This window comes from Sprattus sprattus (assembly GCF_963457725.1).
Source record: "Sprattus sprattus genome assembly, chromosome: 2".
Taxonomy (NCBI): Eukaryota; Metazoa; Chordata; class Actinopteri; order Clupeiformes; family Clupeidae; genus Sprattus; species Sprattus sprattus.
In genome coordinates this window covers 12,296,380-12,317,592 of record NC_137921.1, presented here as the reverse complement: position 1 = coordinate 12,317,592, position 21,213 = coordinate 12,296,380, and the positions used below count along the sequence as shown (strand labels likewise).

Here is a 21,213-nt window from a genome sequence, read left to right as displayed (position 1 = left end):
AATGTCAAATGTCTCCTCTAATGTCTCCACTGTCTCTCAAGTTATTGAGACCTTCACTAAGGTCAAGACGCGGGCCTTCAATGACTAATACAACATGGCTGCAGATTGTCAGTTGACTCCTAGAACACCAGAATGGTATTTATTTCCCTTTTAAAATTCCCCATTGCTTAGTCACCAATCCCACCCAATCCCACCCCCCAGGACATACTGTGATGAACGTCTTTGGCAACTCAGGCACAGGGTGGGTGTGGGCAGGCTCACGGCAGAGAGGGGGTGGGGGCGGAGCAACAGAACAGGGGGCAGAGGAGGTCAGTTGTGGGTGAGACACTGGAACCGGTTCTTGAAATAGAACAGGCTGCTCCTTGTCTGGGCAGCGTCCGAAGAGGACGGTGGGTAGCGGAACTTGTAGTATGCCTTGTCTATCTCGGACTGCCCCCACGGGAGTTTGATCTTTGATGCGTGGTTGACGACGACGTCATCGCAAGAGGCCACGTGGAGAACCCCAAGGCCATCGATGAAAAATTCTGAAGGAGACAGGAGCCGTGAAGGCAATTACAAATTTTACAAATAGAACCACATCTTGTTTCATAACTAACAAATTATCAGTAGTATAACTACAATGTCATTTGCATTACATACAGTATATTTTGCACAGGCCAAACCACCCACACTGATAATGTTACTGTACATATAACCAAATGTACACATGATCTTCATACCATACATACCATACATACTCCACACCTCTGTTCACATCTCTTCTGTATATGAATCTACCATATCATATATATAATGTAATATTTGTATATTGGCACTCTCCACTATCCATTAGTGTTCATGTTGTAAAATAAAGCATCAACTGTGCTTTACTTACCTACACCTGCACCTATTTTCTAAATAATAATATGGTTACTATACTATACAGTATAGTATACTATATTATACTATACCATACTATACTATAGTATAGTTTTGCACTTCTAGTTAGATGTGGAGTTGCCCGAGCAACAATGGGCCAACAAACAGCTACAGCCACAGGCAGATTTGGAGTTACAGAAGGACATCCGCTGACTCACCCAAATGAGCTACTCGAGCCAGTCGAGGGTCGAAGCCCACCTGCTGGACCTTGTCTGTGCGTGCCAGGAAGAAGTTGACCACCCCGTCTGCCACCACACAGTTGGGGAAACCCTTGATGACGTGGTGGAAGCCCCGGCGTATGTGCAGACAGTCCCCCTCCTCTCCGCCTTGCTCCAGGGAGAAGGTCTGCCGGTAGGAGGCCGTGTAGCCCGTCACTTCCCTCACTGCACCGCCGACCTTAGAGAAGGGGGTGGAGAGAGGGACGATGGGTAATGAATGCTCTACTGTACTTGTGTCTGTGTGCTGGGGGAATTCCCACTGGAGGCCACTGCATCAGATCACAGGTCACTGTAATTACATACAGATGGACATTCATAAGGAGACTTTCATGTTGAATGTGTTTTTATGCAGTCTGCAATGACTTTGGTGCTGATTCACTTCCTACAGGTTCTCCCACTGTTTTCACTCAAGGACCCTTAATTAGATGTCCTTTCTCACGTACACAAAATTGCCTGCATCATGCCCTGGGTTGGGCCAGAGTCTGTTCAGGAACCGAGACGAGGTCCTGTGTCTATTCAACCCAATTGGAGAAGTGAATGTGAGCACAGATTATAACAGATTTTTTCAACCCCATAGTCACAGAAGCAAATATTGTAAACAAAAGTGGCTGAACTTGAAGCGAGGGTGAAAAGGGAGGTGGGTGTAGGCTATCTCAGTTGATGAATCACCATCCTATTTGACATTATCCAAACAGCCATCGTGTAGGCCAGGCGCGTAGGGCAATAGTAGACGTACCAGGTCAACGGTGGTGCTCTCTAGAACATCCACCAGCTTCTCAAGCTTTGTGTTCGCAGTGAAGATGAAGTCATCATCCACCCACAGCACATACTTGGTGGTGACCTGGGACACTGCCAAGTTACGCCCTGCAAACCACCCCTGCAAATGAAGATAAGAACAGAAGATTGCATTAGTCAGTGCATCATTGGGAAACATCTTTGTGTTCTAGATCACTAACTTAAATGTGTGAACTCTACTGACCTTTCCAAACGGCATGATGTAATGCTCAATGTAAGGACCGATCACTGGCTTAGGATGCTCGTTGTCATCGGCAATCACAATGGTGATAGTCGGGTAGAACTGGCGTATGCTGTCAATCAAATCCTGGAGTTTGTCATAACGCAAAAACGTCTTTGTCGCTATGGTGACAAGGGCACTCACGTTGTATTCTGTAAAATGGAGAGATTAAATGGATTAAATTCATGTGAGCAGGTGCTTGCCATTGGAACGCATTTAGAATATGACTGTCTGCAATGACAGGACTCCAAAGACATGTTCTCATACCTTCTTTGGGTCCTGGGTTATAGAGCTTAGGGGTGACACCGTGACGGACTTTAACAGTGAAGAAAGATTGGTGTCCATCAGTCACAAACTGCACTGGAATACAAAAAAGAAAAAGAGTGTACGATTTGAGTTGACTGAGATTCCGTTAGTTTGACGCCTGTGATTCACCTTATTAAACCACAGATAGAGCACAGTCCTGATATACTGTAGGTTTCTCAACAGACCCACAAAACTCAATGAATGAAAATGTTTCAAGCTATTTTCACATTTTGTCCTCAACCACAGAAAGTTACATTGTACCTGAACACACAGATACTTCGGGGGTAAAAAAAAAAGTACACTACTTCAAGAGTTATGTTAAGAGCATAGACTGACAGACCCAGACGGGTCCAGTTGGTCACGAGCGCTCAACAAATGCAGTCTTTGTCTTCAAAATCGTTTTGGGAAGAGAGCACAGAGTTTTGGTCATGCGCTCCAATGGAACAGTTTCAGTTCAGTATCATTATCTTGCAGCTTAAGACACCATGACAACACACCATGACAATATTTCCTCCAAATAAGGGTACATTTGCAGAAACGCATCAGGATCAAATTACAAAGACGTCTGCCTTCTTTTACTGACCAACCTCCACTCAGGGATTTATGTGGCTTGTGGTAGACAAATACTTACTAATCACATTTAAATAATAAAATTAAGTCGTTGAACAATTATTTTTAAAGAGAAAAGCACACATTTAGGCTTACACGTAAGCTTGCAAAACAGTGTTACTAATATCATCAAGAAGAGTAACCGCTGATATTTTAAAATGGCTTATGAAGCACTTAGACAGATGTACATACATTACTATTTAAAGTGCAGATTATGCTAAGTAGGCTTGGGATGTCACGAAAGGAACTATTGCCTCCTCTCATGCAAATTTAATGCAGCATGCTGGGTTCCTTTTAGTGGAGGGCACTTTGAGACACTTCCTGCTTATTATCTCCATCTGTTTGACCTTCTCAAAGAGACAAAAGACTCTTCTAGAATTGTGTTCTGGGAACAGCTGCTGACATGTTCAAATCAAGTCACTGATAACGTGATATATTTGGAACCTTTCCGGGAGACTAGAAAAATGATGAAACAGCAAGATCATACAAGATTTCAATTATTTATGACCTGGAGCGAATTGAAATGCCCCGTCATAGGCCGACACAAATGTAGTTTAGTTGCTATTAAACTCATGGAAGTAAGCAAACCAACTCTACCAACAGAGATAGTGTTTGATTCTATCCGACCAAAACATTCTTCTAAAAAGCTGCATGATTGACCAGGCATGTAGTACAATGAGGGTGAATATTGGAGATGCATTTGAAAGATGGAGACAGCTAAAGATTGTAAGACAGATGCCGAGTTTGCTCATTCGTCACTGACCACACGGATTCAAGGCGTGTTAACTTGACAGGTATGCAGGACCTGCACTTCTCTTCTCTATGTTGCTCTTCCACTTAATCCTTTGCCTGTTGTACCACTAGAACCGGCACTCTTCTCCTCTTCCACCTCTCTCTAGCTCCTTCTCTCCACCCTCTGCCTCTCGTATCAGCGGCACCTGACCAGCCCTCACTGGCTTCACTTGGCACTGGTGAGGGCACTTCATAACTGAGATCCATCAGGCTGCAACGAAGAAGAACAGTAGGCTCCTATTCCGAAATAGATGTACACTTATTCATATGTTATCTGTTAAATTGAGCAATGTGTTAGAATTATCGGGGCCTGGAAAGTAGTAACTCCAACTTCAGTGTGCAGCCTATTTTCAGGGGAGTGGGCTTGTTTTCGGGATAACAGGCTTAGCTTTGGCTAATGTAGGCCCTCCCATTTAGCTGACACTGACTGAGTTTAAAAAATACATCTGGTTTATCAATGGCAAACAACAGAAATACTGCAAATGTAAACATTAGCTGATCTACTTTAGTTTAAGTTCAATGTTGAGCTCATCTTGCGTGTAGCTGGGTGTCCCGTAAATAAGGCTGATACAGTTGTGTACTTTCAATAAAAAATGAACAAATGAAAAAGGTAGTTATAGATAATGATACTTAACTTAAAGGTGTAACATGTGTCATGGTATGGGAACAGCACTGCTTCGATCGGAAAACTTTGCAGAGGGTGGTCAGATCAGATCAGCACATTAACAGAATTAGGAATGAAGTACTGATTTTAAACGCTTGGTGTCCCGTTAATAATGCTGATTCAGCTGTGTACTTTCAATAAAAAATAAACAAGTGAAAAAAGTAGTAATAGATAATGATACTTAACTATGTGACATGGTTTGGGAACAGCACTGCCCGTGATCCGAAAACTATGCAGAGGGTGGTCAGATCAGATCAGCACATTACAGGGACTGAGCTACCATCCATACAGGACCTCTACAACCAGCGCTGCAAGAGAAAGGCCAAGAGGATTCTTTCCGACCCCGACCAACCCAGCCACAGTCTCTTTACCGTCCTGCCATCTGGCAGACGGTACGTAAGCATACGGACCCATACCAGCAGATTCAGAGACAGTTTCTACCCTCATGCCATCAGGATGCTAAACTGACCTAAACTTGCACTTGCCACTTTAATTTATATCTTCTTTATCCTGTCATTCTTACTTTCTTTTAGCCTTTTAATTCTAGTACTTAATTTATTCTTTTAAGTTGAGCAGACACTTGAGCATAAGACATTTCATTACTGATAAATGCTTTTTTTTATGAGCACATGCTAATAATAATAAACTTGAAACTTATAGATACATTACAAACTGTGCATGGTCTCTGACCAAGAGATATGGCCTCTACTCAAGTCCTGTACATAATACACTTGGAAAGATAATCATTCACGGTCTTACTCAACATAATTGTCAGGTCACTTTAATACACAAATTATGTATTGTATATCTACTTTACAACAACCAGTAGAACTGCCAACCACCCAGTCCCAGTGACAGTTGAAGGTACTTCCTCTGGGAAGTTATGGTTATAAAATTGTGCAGTGTCTGAATTTTCTAACGGCTTTGTAACTTCTCTTTGAGGTTATCTGAGCTTGTGTAAAGTTGAAAGTTCAGCAACAACTGAATATAGTCACTGACATCCCAATTGCAATTGTTTTAACACAATGACTGCCATCCTTTAGCATTTCCATCAGCTGTGTTATGCGCATTAAAAATTGACATTTTCCTAATCAAGTTAGGAATTGCGAACGGCTGTGGGATCAAACCGTACAGTTGTCAGGGCAACTTTAAGGGTAATCACCTAATAAAATTGCAACACATGCAAATATATATGCCAATAAAACAAAGTTTTTACTGCCAAGTAGGTTTACACCTACCAGGATTGTTTGTGGTACATTGGTGCAAACAATAAACATACACGATAAACAATACACATATGAAGTTATTTTTCAAACATAGGAAAAACAATATACTGTAAATATCAGATCAACCCTGAAATGGGGTGAAATGGGACAGTTCCCTGTTCCTGTGGAGGCATGGGCTGGTGACACGGGCAGTAAGCAAACTATACACAGCACAACAGGACCTCCTGAAGGACTCATGATAAACCAATAGTGTAAATAACTGAAGACACTCATACACTCGTATTGGAGCAGTTCTGACGTTGCCATGACTAATGAATACCCAGGAAAGAGAGAGAAGAGGGAGGGAGAGAGAGAGAGAGAGAGAGAGAATAGCAGAGCAGAGGAAAAAAACCTTAAGATCACCCCCAAGACGCAATGAGTCACAAAGTAAGTGCTTAACCAGATGTCAACAGTACAGATATGAACGGAGCAGCCGAAAACATGTGTTCTTCATTTTCAAGCCTTTCAAGAATTTACAGTTTAATCATTTATTGCATATTTCCCAAGAATGCTGGTTAAACTTCCACTGAACCACAAGTCCATGAACCCCAACGTGGTTATAGTAAAATCGTTTATTGCATATTTCCCTTAAAAAAAAACTACAAGAATGCTGGTTCATCTTCCACTGAACCACAAGTCCATGAACCCCACCGTGGTTATAGAGTCGTGCACACATCTGTATGCGATATGCTGTGATCACTGCACAATCACAATAGACCTGGTCCTTTGTCACACTATGGTTATGCTGGCTTTGAAAAAGTCTTCACAAAACTGCTTGCAGTTTGACTGGATTTGAAACTGAATAAGGCCAGTTTTGACCATTCAAATAGGGAATTCTGACAAAAAATGCTTTAAATGTGCATTCAAGCGTTCAAGCATATCCAGACTGACTGATTGCATTTTGAAAGTCTGCTCCTGCTTCGTTACCACAGCAACCCATGCAGATAGGTTGGTGATGTCGGACACAAATCCGATCTGACCACTTCCAAATAACAGTGAGGACAGTCGTCCTTAAAAGATCTGATTTGAGAAACAAAGTCTTCTGTCTGAACATAACTTAAGTGAAATATTAAATGAATTCGCTACAGGCTAGGAAACAGGTTTATTTGCATCAAATCACATCTGCTGAGATTTTATTATGTGTTTCTGTTAAAGTTGCACTGTGAATGAACATGGACACAAACTTGCATTTCTTTAAGGCTAATATTCTGCTATTCATATTCTGCTTTCCATCCAACTCCATTCTAGGATGGAGTTGGATGGAAACCCAGTTACTGACATCCTATAGCATAATACTACAGAACATGGTGTTTTGTAAATGCGATTTGTTTTGAAAACTGCAGACTCACAGAGTAGTAAGAGGGCAATGGGATTGTGTGTACTGTAGTTTGTAAAAGAGCAAAGAAAATTGAGTTGTGTGTTTCCTCAACCACTCACAAATAATACAAACTGAAAAAAGGGCTGGAGACGTTGCATAACTCTGCTCCTCCATTAATTTGGGGCTGGAAAAATCTCTGGTAAACTGGAATGCTATAATGCTGTAAAGAAAAATAGCAGAAACTGCCATGTTTGGGACATACTGCACATGGAAATATCCCTGAGGTCAACTGTCCTGTACCGCCATCCTGTCCTAACCTTTTTGGTCAGCATAACAAAATGCTGCTACGCTACATTATGATTCAGCATTCAGAGAACAGACCTTACTCCCCATTGGTTCTCAGGAGGCAGGAAGTACGAGGACTAAACAGCCTTGTTGTACGGTACCACTGGAACCTGAGAAACTGCTCCTTTAAAACAGATTCTACTCAGAGTAACGCACTCTGAAAAATATTGCATGTACCCAAAACTATGCTGTGAAATTTGTTAGAGGAAACCATGGAAACCTAAACTATAGCGTCAACCAGGAGAGGAGGGGAGAAGGTGGTCATTATCCCTTCTTTCACCCAAACATACAACGAGTCATTAGACGTAATGTACATGGGAATCAATTAAACACCTCAAACTGAATGTTGACCGGGCCAAAGCCCTGTCTGCACATGATAGCACATGGATGACTGCTGAGAGAGTCCAGGCAAACACTGGGGGATTGTGTATATATTATCACAGGCAGACCCTAACAGCAACCTCACTTTGTTTATGCTATGCCTGAATTTTGTTTGTGAGTTCATTGAGACCAAAAGCCTCAGATTTACAAGAGCTGAAGTGAGGAAGGCTTGTGCACTTCCTGTTACCTTCCTGTTATATTCTTGAAGTTTTATTTAAGGAAAATATGCAATTAACAATTAAACTGTAAATTCTTGAAAGTCTTGAAAATGAAGAACAGAATGTTTTTGGCTGCTCCGTTCATATCTGTACTGTTGACATCTGGATAACAGCTCTTACTTTGTGACTCATTGTGTCTTGGGGGTGATCTTAAGGTTTTTTTCTTCTGCTCTGCTATTCTCTCTCTCTCGCCTCTCTCTCTCCCTTTTCTCTCTCTCCCTCCCTCTCTCTGCCTACCTTTGTGGGACTTCCAGCAAGGCTGCCAGGAGTTGATCTTTCTGTATTGGAAGCAGAGGCTCCTTTCCCAACCAAAGGGTTAACCAGGATGTAAAGTAGGGCTGGCTCCAACATGGCCTCAGTTTCACTGGTCTTACTTTCACAGGCACATAGCCCGACATGTGTTCGCAGGCCAATCTTATGATTCATGTGGAGAGGAAAGGCCATTTTTAGACCATTTTGTCATATGTTGCAGAGCTACTGTAAAAGCTGAACACTGAAACAATGCTGTGATGCCACAACTGCAAGCCCACGATGTCCTCTGTCTCTACTAGAGGGAGAGAGCAGAGCCAGGCCCAGTATGTGAAAGATCTATTGCTGTAACCAGCAGATGTTCTGGCATCAGTCAAATATGCATTCATGAGAGGGAAAGATCCCACCTCATCTCACATGTGGCTGGAGATTCGTTCTCCTCATGAGGTTGACAGGGAGCACAAGGCACAACCGATAGCACAGCACATAATAGCAACGTCTGAGTGCCCTTCTCACTACAGTACATAACAGTAGGGTAGCACGATTATGGCAAAAATCATAATGACATGACAAATATTTAACTAGCTTCCTCATTCAGTGTTTCCCCTTGGATTGTTTACCAGCTGTGGCTTGGTTGTGGTTCTAATGTATTATTTGCAGTGTTATCATCAATGCATATTATGTTTATATATAATATTGATAATATATTAACCTATATTTTGTCATCTTTACTTATTAGAAAAGGAATTGCTGACCGTTGAGTAACTTTGCTAGCCAGCTGTTACATTGTGGATAGTTTCTATAGGTAGACGATTGATGGAAGCGTGATCAGTATACCCGGAAGTAATTCTAAGTAATGATTGGTTAAGACCAGACAACTGACCGGAACAGTGAAAGGATCCATATTCACGGAAGTAGTATTAATGAATGATGAACCAGGATCTTTAATTGTGTCCAGACATTTAATGTTGTGTCACGCTTAATGCTGCTGTTCAACATTAATAGTAATGTTATTGATCCACACTTGTGGAAGAAACTGCGTTTGATACAGTCAACCACCGCATCCTTCTGTCCATACTGTCAAGTATGGGCATCTCAGGCAAGGCGCACTCCTGGTTTGAATCGTACCTCACTGGGCGCTCATTCAAGGTATCATGGCAAGGTCATCTGTCAGTACCTCACCACCTCACCACTGGGGTGCCCCAAGGGTCGGTAATGGGACCACTTCTCTTTGCTATCTACACCACCTCGCTGGGCCCTATCATCCGCTCACATGGTTTTTCCTACCACTGTTATGCCGATGACACTCAACTGGTGCTGTCTTTCCCTCCTGAGGACAACACTGTTTCGGCACGGATCTCGGACTGTCTTGCTGATATATCCACATGGATGAAAAACCACCACCTTCAGCTGAACCTGGCCAAAACAGAACTGATGGTCTTCCCAGCCAAACAGTTCATCCACCACAACCTCAATATCAACACTGACTCTTTATCTCTTGCTCAATCCAAAACAGCAGGAAACCTCGGGGCATTATTGATGACCAACTAACCTTTACAGCCCACATCGCCTCTGTCGCCAAGTCATGCCGCTTTGCGCTATACATCATCCGCAAAATCAGGCCGTACCTATCCCAGTATGCCACCCAGCTGCTGGTGCAAACCTTGGTGAGTTCCCGCCTTGACTACTGCAAAGCCCTCCTAAATGGCCTGCCGGCTTGCGTGGTAAAACCACTACAGATGATCCAGAATGTGGCGGCGCGTCTGGTGTTCAACCAACCAAAGAGGGCACATGTCACCCCGCTACTCATTGAGCTCGCATCACGTTCAAGTCACTTATGCTTGCCTACAAAGTGCATGACTGTTCTGCTCTCACCTGCCTAAATACTCTTGTAAGGGCAAATGTTACACCCAGGACACTGCGTTCATCCAGTGAGCGTCGTCTGGCACTGCCCCCTGTGCAAGCACGGCAATCCAGACTATTCTCAGTTGTAGTTCCACATTGGTGGAATGACCTGCCTAGCACTACCAGAGCAGGGGCATCCCTCTCTACCTTCAAGAAGCTCTTGAAGACCCAACTCTTCAGAGAACACCTCCCTTCCTAACTGGCACCTTGGCTTAACTTGCACTTAAGCAGTGACTGTCCCGCACTTCTTTTTCCTTTTCTTTCTATGTCGTTTTCTATTTTTTGAAAAAAAAAGCAGTATTTATTGTTACAACAGGTTCTATTACTCTTAGCTTGATTGTTCTCTCCCTTGTACATCGCTTTGGACAAAAGCGTCTGCTAAATGACTAAATGTAAATGTAAATGTTAATGTAAGAAAAAGGCAAACAAATTACACTTTTGTACAAATACGACCATCTACAGAGTTTGAGTCTCAGGTCTCGCTCTCTTCCGAAATTAGCATACATGCCATTTGAATGGCTAGCACCTGCGCTGGAATATTTACATAAACGCAATTTGATTGGCTAGTGTCTGCACCGCCGCTCGAAAAAGTTGAACTTTTCGACAAAGCATGACGTCTCGCCATTCTAAGTTAAGGCTTTAAGGGAGCTGCGGAAGCACACTGCTGTTACAGAGCACAGGGTGCACCTGATTTATAACAACACACAAAAAATTAGAGCATCATTGGGAAACGCAAAGAGGGCTTACAGAACTAAGGTGGAGTCCAGCTACCATGGCTCTGACCCCAGGCGCATGTGGAGTGGATTAAGAGCCATCACAGACTACAAAGGGCGGGGTTGCAGTGAGACCCAGTCATCTGTCCTACTTCCAGACGAGATGAATGCCTTTTACGCTCGTTTTGAGAGGAACAGTGGCCCCCCTGCAGTGGAACGACCTGAAAGCCTTACCAGTGCTGTGCCTACTTTAACTGTAGCCAAGGTGAAGCACTGCTTCAAAAAGATCAACCCTCGCAAGGCACCTGGCCTGGATGGCATATCAGGTAGGGCCCTCAGCGGTTGTGCTGACCAGCTAGCAGGGGTCTTCAGCGACATCTTCAATCTCTCCCTCTGCCTGTCTTTACTACCCACCTGCGTCAAAAGGACCACCATTGTCCCTTTGCCCAAGAACACCAAGGTCACCTGCTTCAATGATCGCCCGGTAGCACTGACCTCTGTGATCATGAAGTGCTTCGAGCGGCTAGTCAAATCATTCATCTGCTCCTTGCTGCCTCCCACCCTTGACCCTATGCAGTTTGCATACCGGTCCAACAGGTCTACAGACGATGCCATAGCCCTGACCACTCACACCACCCTCTCCCACCTGGACAAAGGGAATGAGTGGATGCTGTTTATTGTTTATTGACTACAGTACAGCATTCAACGGGGCAGCCGTGGCCTACTGGTTAGGGTTTCAGGCCGGTAACCGTAGGGTGTGGGCTGGGGAAGTGGTAGACCACTGCTCTCCCATGCCCACATCCACGGCTGAAGTGCCCTTGAGCAAGGCACCTAACCCCGATCACTGCCCTCCAGGCGCTCAAAAGCAGCTCACTGCTCCGATTAGTGTGCTTCAAAACATAGTCACTAGGGCTCATTTCCATTTCCATTTCCATCCATTTCCATTTCCATTTCCATTAATTTCCATTCCATTCGATACCATCATCCCCTCCAGAATCAACGGAGGAGGCCACAGGTGGTGAGAATCGGTGACCGCACCTCATCCACAGTAATCACCAACACAGGCACCCCCCAGGGCTGTGTGCTCAGCCCCCTCCTGTTCTCCTTGTTCATACATGACTGTGCAGTTACGCACAATTGCAACCTCATTGTCAAGTTTGCTGACGACACAACCATTGTGGGCCTCATCACCGACAATGACAAGTCAGCCTACAGAGAGGAGGGTGTTACCCTGACTACATGGTGTCAGGATAATAACCTCTCTCTCAACATCAGCAAGACAAAGGAGATGATTGCGGACTTTAGTAGACAGCAGGTGGAGGAGCACACACCCCTGTACATCAACGGTTCCGCAGTGGAAAAAGTCAGCTGCTTCAGGTTCCTCGGGGTGGACATCAGCAATGACCTCACCTGGTCTGCTCACACGGACAAGTTAGTCGAAGCGGCCCGTAAACGCTTCTTCTTCCTGAGGAGACTGAAGAAGTTTGGCATGGACTCAGTCATCCTCACCAACTTCTTCAGATGTATAATAGAGAGCATCCTGACTGGTTGCATCGCAGTGTGGTATGGTAGCTGCACAGCCAAGGATTGCAAGGCCCTACATAGTGTGGTCAGGTCTGTGGAGTTCATCATCGGAAGGGAGCTCCCAGCCCTGCAGGACACCTACCACACACGATGCCTCAGGTGAACTAGCAGGATCCTAAAAGACTGCTACCACCCAGCCTTCAGACTTTTTACCCCGCTGCCTTCTGGAAGGCGTTACCATAGCATCCGGTCTCGTGCAAGCAGACTGGAGAAGGGCCATCAGGCTGCTAAATGGACATTGATTCACTATCGCCACTTTGCATACACTTTCAAATTACTGTTTGCACTACACTTACATAAACTGTCACTTCCAATGTACTGTTTGCACTACCAGTTATATTATATCAGGAATATTGCATTACTTATAACTCCCTCACTGAATTGTCTGTAGGTTAGTATAGGTTTAATATGTTAGCATAGTTTATTATATGTGTATTTTATGTTATATGTATGTTAGTATTATATGTATTATATGTATAGGTTGTTATATGTTTAGCATACTGTATTGTATATTTATTTTGTATATTTAGTAAGGTTATTATATGTCTATTACGTGTAAATTATGTTCAGAGAGTATGTCATGTTATGTTATGTTATACTGTGTTATGTTATGCTATGTTATGGTAGAGATAACTCGACACTTACTTTAAAAGGTTTCCTTAAATGGTTCCTTAACACACAGAACCCATTATTGGCACCAGGATTCTTCACTACTGAAAATGGCTTCAAAGCCATCAGAAGATTGTTGGCTAGAAACTTTTTGTGAAGACTGCTTTTCTGTTGTATATTCTATTGTAGAATCTTATGTTTTTCCGTGACTCCAGCATTATCTACAACCGATGCGATATGACATGCCAACTCTAACCTCACTATTTCATTCAAAGAATGAAAATTCTATCAGAATATACCGTGATAAGCCATTCAAACAGCTTGCACAAGTGAGGTGTTCAGCTATTGAAACATTTCGATAAGGGGGTGTGCTGGCATCAGTACTCACCTGTGTCTGCGGTGTTCGGGTGGAACAGGGTGTTTGTGTAGGTGACAAACTGCAGCTGCCTGTTCAGGGCTGAGAGGTATCGGCTGGACAATGCCATGTGCATCTCCCCCTCCCCTTTCAAGGTGACATCATCCACAAATGCAGCAATATCAAAAGTGCCCATCGTTGCTGTCAAATTCACCTGCAAAAATAAAAGATGTCAACAAGTGAAATAATACATGCAGCAAATGTATGTAATGGGAAAGAGTATTAATGGCAGTGGAAGATTGACAGACTTACTGTGTAGCGTTCTCTGGTCTTCTCTTTAAGGGCCAGTCCTTCAAAAAACACAGATTACATGCACACATTATTGAAGTTACTTTCCAGACACAGCCAGCCAATCAATATTGAACAATATACATTTTTTGTCTCTTTTGAAAAGAGCAACAGCATGCTACCTTCTAGATGCGAAAAATGACAGTGTAAGCCTTAATTGCACATGGCAAATAGTGACGTTTCCCAACACACTCTTTGTATCAAATATGTTCAGACCCACTTTGTAATTCATTATATCACACAGTGGAGCACAGTTACTGTATATAGTGTTTGTCAATATTTTTTTCTCCAAGATTTTTGGTCAATGATATCATATACTATGATACATAGTTTCACCGATCAACATGAAACTTGGCATGATTGTAGCCCCATACGTCTGTCAATACTCAATTTAGTATTGTTTACATGTCAAGGCTCGACATTTAGTATATTGTTTTCAAACATATTCTTGCTTTGAACTAATGGCCCGCACATTTCTCAAAACTTTGTAAATAAGTACATTCATACAAAGAAGCTCATTTTGTTCCTTATGTGTGCGTGTACATTTCATGAAATCCTCAAATTTAAAACAAGAATATACAAACAAGTCCATAAAGATTTGGACATTGACACAATTTGAGGGTATTTACATCCAAATCAGCTGAATGGTTAAGGAATTACAACAAATGTTATATGTGCCCTCCCCCGCCCCTTTTTTAAGGGGACAAACTGCTTAAAGTCTGGAACCCACAGACATCACCAGATGCTGGGTTTCGTCCCTGGTGATGCTCTGCAAGGCCTCTACTGCAACTGTCTACAGTTCCTGCTTGTTCTTGGGGCATTTTCCCTTCAGTTTGGTCTTCAGCAAGTGAAATGCATGCTCAATTGGGTTCAGGTCAGGTGATTGACTTGGCCATTGCAAAACATTCCACTTCTTTGCCTTAGAAACTCTTTAGTTGCTTTCGCAGTATGCTTCGGGTCATTGTCCATCTGCACTGTGAAGCACCGTCCAATGAGTTCTGAAGCATTTGGCTGAATATGAGCAGATAATATTGCCCGAAACACTTCAGAATTCATCCTGCTGCTTTTGTCAGCAGTCACATCATCAATAAATACAAAGGAACCAGTTCCATTGGCAGCCATACATGCCCACGCCATAACACTACCTCCACCATGCTTCAATGATGAGGTGGTATGCTTTGGATCATGAGCAGTTCCTTCCTTTCTCCATACTCTTCTCTTCCCATCATTCTGGTACAATTTGATTTTTGTCTCATCTGTCCAAAGGATGTTGTTCCAGAACTGTACAGGCTCTTTTAGATGTTTTTTTGGCAAACTCTAACCTGGTCTTCCTGTTTTTGAGGCTCACCAATGGTATACATCTTGTGGTGAACCCTCTGTATACTCTGGTGAAGTCTTCTCTTTACTGTTGACTTTGACACGGATACGCCTACCTCCTGGAGAGTGTTCTTGATCTGGCCAACTGTTGTGAAGGTGTTCAGGGAAATAATTCTTCTGTTAATAATTCTCTACTGGATGTCAGCCATCGAATTGTTAGCCTTATGATGGCTTGCTATACTGATAGTGACAGCTCTTTGGACATCATATTGGAGAGTTGACAGCAACCGTTTCCAAACACAAATACCACACCTTTGAACTGCTGCTTGTAAATGAAATAACGAGGGAATAACACACACCTGGCCATGGTAAAGCTGAACAGCCAAATGTCAAATTACTTTTGGTCCCTTAAAAGGGGGGAGGGGGGCAGTAATAAATGTAATTCCTAAACCGTTCATCTGATTTGGATGTAAATGCACTTAAAGCACATCTTGTTTTATTTCAAATCCATTGTGGTGGTGTACAGATCCAAAATGATGAAAATTGTGTCAATGTCCAAATATTTATGGACCTGACTGTATCTGTTTTAAAGTCACGCACATGCCTCCTTTTTAACACACAAGTTGCAAAACCAAAGAAAGTTTTTCACAGATGCTGCTTCACACCCTACAGCTGCCATTTCCACTTGAACTAGTTTCCAAACCATAGTTCCTTAAATTGTCCCTCAGAATAAGACATACAGCACACTTTTTTGTTTATTTTTGCCAGAAACGTTAATATTCAAGATAACACATTTTTCACAGAAAACCTCTCTTAACTTTGTGTGGAGGTCAAGTTCAGAAGTGTTTTCAGAAGTACCATTGCTTAAATAAATGACAATACTTGACCTGACTTAAAAAAAAAATTCAAACACAAAGCGATGTATGCCTAATTTACTTTAGCCGGCCTGATCTATTCTCCCTGCTCATTGCCTTTCGTCGGCCCTCGGCTTTCTGCAGTTTTCAGATGGCAAACTTCCATGAAAGGTGGGATGCATGAAAAGCTGTCTCGTCAGACTTACGTCAAAGCAGACGAAATGTTACAATACATTCCTCAGGACTACGCCCTTACCAGGTACCAGGATGGTCTTGAGGGGTCGGACTTCTACACCCTGAGTGGGGTATTGCAGGGGGCTATTAGCTTCAGCAACAATAAGCAGGTCTGCTGAAGTCTGTGACCTACAGGGCATAAAGACAGAACAAGCATACCATAAAATCTACTATCACTTTGGTCTACAACTTTTTTTGCACCTTCTGATGCACTTACAATTATGGACGGAATAACAAATATTTTCCTGTGAATATGTCGTGTGCTCACAAATCTCACATTGTTGGTGCAACATTTTTAAAAGAAAGTTAATAAGCATCTTGTCTAAATGAGTTGTACCTTATAAATTGGACAACCAATTTTCAGGCATTACAGACATTCACTCCAAAAGTTTCCCAACTTTGGAAGAATAACATCAAGTCTGCACTGCATTTTACCAGAGGAAGTTGTATTATGAGGGGGATGTGCATCTAGAAATACATAATCCAGGTTCGAAATGTAGTTCACATATGGTATGTGTTGACAGACACAGCTTTTGGCTATGTTTGAAATTCTATAAATTCATAACTGTGTACAGTTTAAGGATGTTGTTATTGGTGGACAAAAAACGGCAATGACCAAATATACCACACTTTCATTTACAGTAATTTCATGAAACATCATCTACATTTCAACTTAATTTCAATTTCAATTAAAACACCTTTTGCTAGACAAAGCCCTAGGGTACATCCTCAAGATTGCATGAGTTAACATTCAAATCCCTCTAAAGATTGCATGAGTTAACATTCAAATCCCTCTCACGATTGCATGAGTTAACATTCAAATCCCATTGCATGAGTTAACATTCAAATCCTTCTAAAGATTGCATGAGTTAACATTCAAATCCCTCTCAAGATTACAGGAGATAACATTCAAATCCCTCTCAAGATTTCAGGAGATAATAGTAAAAAATGTCCATAACATTGCACATGTAATCCACAGTGGCCACAGTCGTTGAGGAGTGAATAGCCTCCATTCATTAATCTCTAATCCTTCCCTTGTCATTTGTCAGAGTTGAAAGTTCAGTCTAACTAAACTATTCCCAGAGCACTTTTATGAGGAAGCTCATCACAGACAGGACTCAGAGTTGGCTTTCACCAGTGCTGCCTCTGACATAGCGCTCCTATGAAGCCAGCCTAGGGATTCTGTTTCTTTTTGCCACACTAATGACTCTTGGCTGTTGGGTCAGACAGCAATGAAAAATCAATTATAGCTTGGCTTACGTAGAATGTTGGTATACAGCTATTTACAGAATCCTTTCAGTGTCAAATATTTAGGAGTTGCATAGGCCTAACAAACAGCTGTAAGGGCGAAAGTGGTACAGGAGGTAGAGAAGTCGTTTAGTAATCAGAAGGTTGCTAGTTCGATTCCCTGTCTAAGTGTCCTTGAGTAAGACACTGAACCCTAATTGGTCCTGATGTGCAGTCTACCATCAGTGTAAAATGTAAAATGTGAAGACATCCTTGTAAGTCGCTTTGGATAAAAGCGTCTGCTAAATGGCTAAATGTAAATGTACAACAGGTTTCACTCAGGAAGTGACCACATGAGGAATGAAGTGGAACAAAGACTACTTTTATATCTGACTACTGGAACTATTCAAAGTATTCAAAGTGCACAGCATGTTCCTTCAACAAGGCACAGCATGTTCCTTCAACAAGGCTGAAGATGTTCCAGTTCCAGTGTGGGACAGATAGCCTGGTATGTCTCCACAGAAGGAAACAGACTTACAACTAACTGATCATGAAGCAAGGTCATATATGGTATAATAACTATGACATCCAGCTGCCCTTGATTTGATTCTACTTGTATGCTCTGTTCCTGAAGATTCCCATAATAGTCTCGAGCTTACGAGCATTCCGAAGTCACTGCTGTAAACCGGTATGTGATTCTTCTATGACTGAAAGAGGAACATCTACAGTGACACCGGTTAATACAGCCAGTACAAAAACTGAGATGGCACTGAAAGCCCACGTTGAGGTTGGACACAGGCGTTTACTCACCTCATCTGGAAGCTGTGGTACTCCTGGGCCCGGCGCCGCTTCACCTCCTCCAGCTCCGACACCTTGAAGGCTGTGTGGAGGCTCTGCGCTGACACCCGAGGGAACAGCAGGTGGGCGTAGGGCAGGTTGATGCTCCTCGTCTCCCCCTCACACACGCAGCCATTACGGGCAAGGAGACTGGATGAGGGAAAAAGACACATGGTTTAGGCCGAACAGTGAAGAGGATATGAGGGCAATTACATAAATGCAAAGCATTTAAGCAATGCATGTATACTACGGCTGTATTGTGCACTTACTGTTAGCTATGATTTGTAAGTTTGAATTATTTTGTGAGGGTCAGGTAAAAAGTTACAGGGGCAAAGTTGTCTGTGCAAGACCAATATAATGCTAGAGGACTTTTGTTCGATACCAATCTATTGATGCAGGGGCCATTTATGTAGTTGCTCAGACAATTTTGAAACATTTTAGTGCTAAAGACATGATTGTGTAGTTTGTTATTTTCTGGTTTTACTCAGATAGAGAGCCCAGCGTGGGTAGATATCCGATCCTCTGTTGCTCCAGGTACCCTAAATAGCAAATCTCATCTCATCTACATCCTGGTAGACTACCATTTTCCACAGTATTGCTCAATTAACCTATTTTTTCATTTTGAGCTTTGAAAAGGGCCTCTCATTCTCCATACAGGGCCATTCTTACTGAGAAGAGACTTAAATTATTGGATGAATTCACTTTTTCCCAACTTGAAGTGGAGACGAGCACAATGTGGAGACAAACGCAGCCCGGTAGCCTCCCGCTTCAAGTTGGAAGGGCACAACGTGGGCACACTATATCATGTGGGTATCGAGAAGGTTAAAAAACCTAGACGGACAGTGACCATAAAAGACTGTTATTACAAAGAGAGGCATCCTACAAACATACCTATAACACTCTTACCACATCAAGTATTTTTTTACCTTTTTTTTTTAAATATTGTGATATTGTGTATAGGTTGTGTTTTTGGGATTGTGCTTGGCTACTAATATATGAAGGGAGGTCACACCCGCAAGTCATCACAAAGGCGTTTTGTACTACCCACTGACATTACCTGTCTGTCGTTTGTTTGAACACCTGAAGAAAGGATGCTGGCCCCTAATGTAAAGGGGATAAAGGCTGTTACCCAAGCGATAAAGCGAGCGGTACTGTGTGAACCGAGCCAGGCCCAAGTTAATTACTGAAAGGCTTGGTTGAAGCTGACCAATAACAGCTAATGAGCTACTAACACGTGGACCCGCTGTTACAAGGCACTTGATCAATTCCATACAAAGCCACACCTCCCGTAGATACAGAGGTCTGCTGTCCAGCTGGTATGAGAACTATTTTGAAGGCTGTGGCGTGCAATCAATCAAATGTTTTGCTCTGTGCAGCAGAGGCCACCCTTACTGGTTCTATTTCATGTGGGAAAAACCTTAACGAACGGTGACCATAAAAGACTGTTATTACAAAGAGAGGCATCCTACAAACATACCTAGCTCAGAACTGCCCAACTACATTCCTTTTAAATGACTGTTATATTGGTAATCAGGATAGCCTGTGTGATTTTGATGCCTTGGCAGAGATATTCGTTTATCGCCGGAATTTAGCCAACCCACCAAGCCGGAATCATCCGTGTCCGCGGGGCCTTTGTTTGGAACGTTTGCAGAGCTAATAACACGCGGGCCCGCTGTTACAAGGCACTTGATTAATGCCATACAAACCCACATCCCTGGTAGATACAGAGGTATGCTGTCCACTGTGTCCAGCTGGTATGACAGCTATTTTGAAGGCTGTGGCGTGCTTGCAACTAAAAGGTGTGCTCTGTGCAGCAGAGGCCATCCTCACTGGTGTTGCCCTAGGTAACCAGACTAGATTTGCAAGTGAAAAGTGACTCTATGGCAGAAGTGGTGTAGACACACACACTCTGAAATCCACCTCTGCATTTAACCCATCCAGGGAAGTGACACACACACACACACAGTGAAGTGAGGTTACACACTAACCCAGAGCAGTGAGCCGCCTTTGGCGGTGCCCAGGGAGCAGTGATTGGGGTTAGGTGCCTTGCTTGAGGGCACTTCAGCTGTGGATGTGGGCATGGGAGAGCAGTGGTCTACCTCTTTCCCCGCCCACATTTTTCCTACTGGTCAGGGATCGAACCAGCCACCCTATGGTTTCCAGCCTGAAACCCTAACCAGTAGGCCACGGCTGCCCGAAAACGACGACTACAAACTGTCTGATACGGTGGTGATGCTGAGGCCCCCAGCAGCATGCCGTCACACTCACCCCAAGACGCTCTCCTTGACACGGTAAGGGATGTCATCGTAATTGTGCTCAGAGAGGAGCAGTCGGTCCTCCAGCAGCTTCTCCATCTTTGTCTCCTGCTTCGGCCGCACGTCCACTGAGTTGTAGGGCCGAGGGGTCCAGGAGCGGATCAGAGCTGCCGCCAGACCCAGAGTGACCATGGCCATCAACACCTTCTTCTTCTGGGACCACATGGAGGAGGTGGGGTTGGGGGTGGAGGAGGTGGGGTTGGGGGTGGGGGAGGGTGGGGGCAACGAAAGGAAGGGAGAGGAGCTGGGCTAACTCTTTGGACCAGGACCGTGATCGGACACCTAGAAAGGAGAGAAGAGAAACAGCGTGATGATTTCACAGGTGAATTATCTTCAGCATTCCCTGTTGGATTCTCAACAGCCTAGGGCAGGAGTGTTTGCTAGGATTACAGTTTGAAACCCTTCAACTTGAGGTGAGAAGAGTTGGGCCTGGTAGATTCACTAGCAGGCCAATCAGAAAGCTTTGGGGAAAACTCCCAATTTAATTCTAGCAAGCTCGTTTTTTTTGCCATGAGCTGACCCAGTCACTTCCAATGCTGATTGATGCTTAATGGTGACAGCCCTAACCAACTGAAATCCTAACCGGTAGCCTGTTTCTGTCTGGGCAAGACCAGCCT

The 21,213-nt window shown here is 43.3% G+C and overlaps 1 protein-coding gene across 1 annotated transcript; it reads right to left on the bottom strand.

The window, feature by feature from the left end:
- Positions 1-309: 309 nt before the first annotated feature.
- On the bottom strand, positions 310-20,761 carry b4galnt1a (beta-1,4-N-acetyl-galactosaminyl transferase 1a; the record flags this gene model as incomplete). Its single annotated transcript, XM_080831796.1, has 10 exons — positions 310-524; positions 1,077-1,314; positions 1,873-2,013; positions 2,116-2,303; positions 2,419-2,511; positions 13,498-13,678; positions 13,777-13,814; positions 16,240-16,346; positions 18,255-18,431; positions 20,550-20,761. The coding sequence occupies 10 exons, from the start codon at positions 20,759-20,761 to the stop codon at positions 310-312; spliced, it is 1,590 nt and encodes a 529-aa protein (XP_080687922.1).
- Positions 20,762-21,213: the final 452 nt, after the last annotated feature.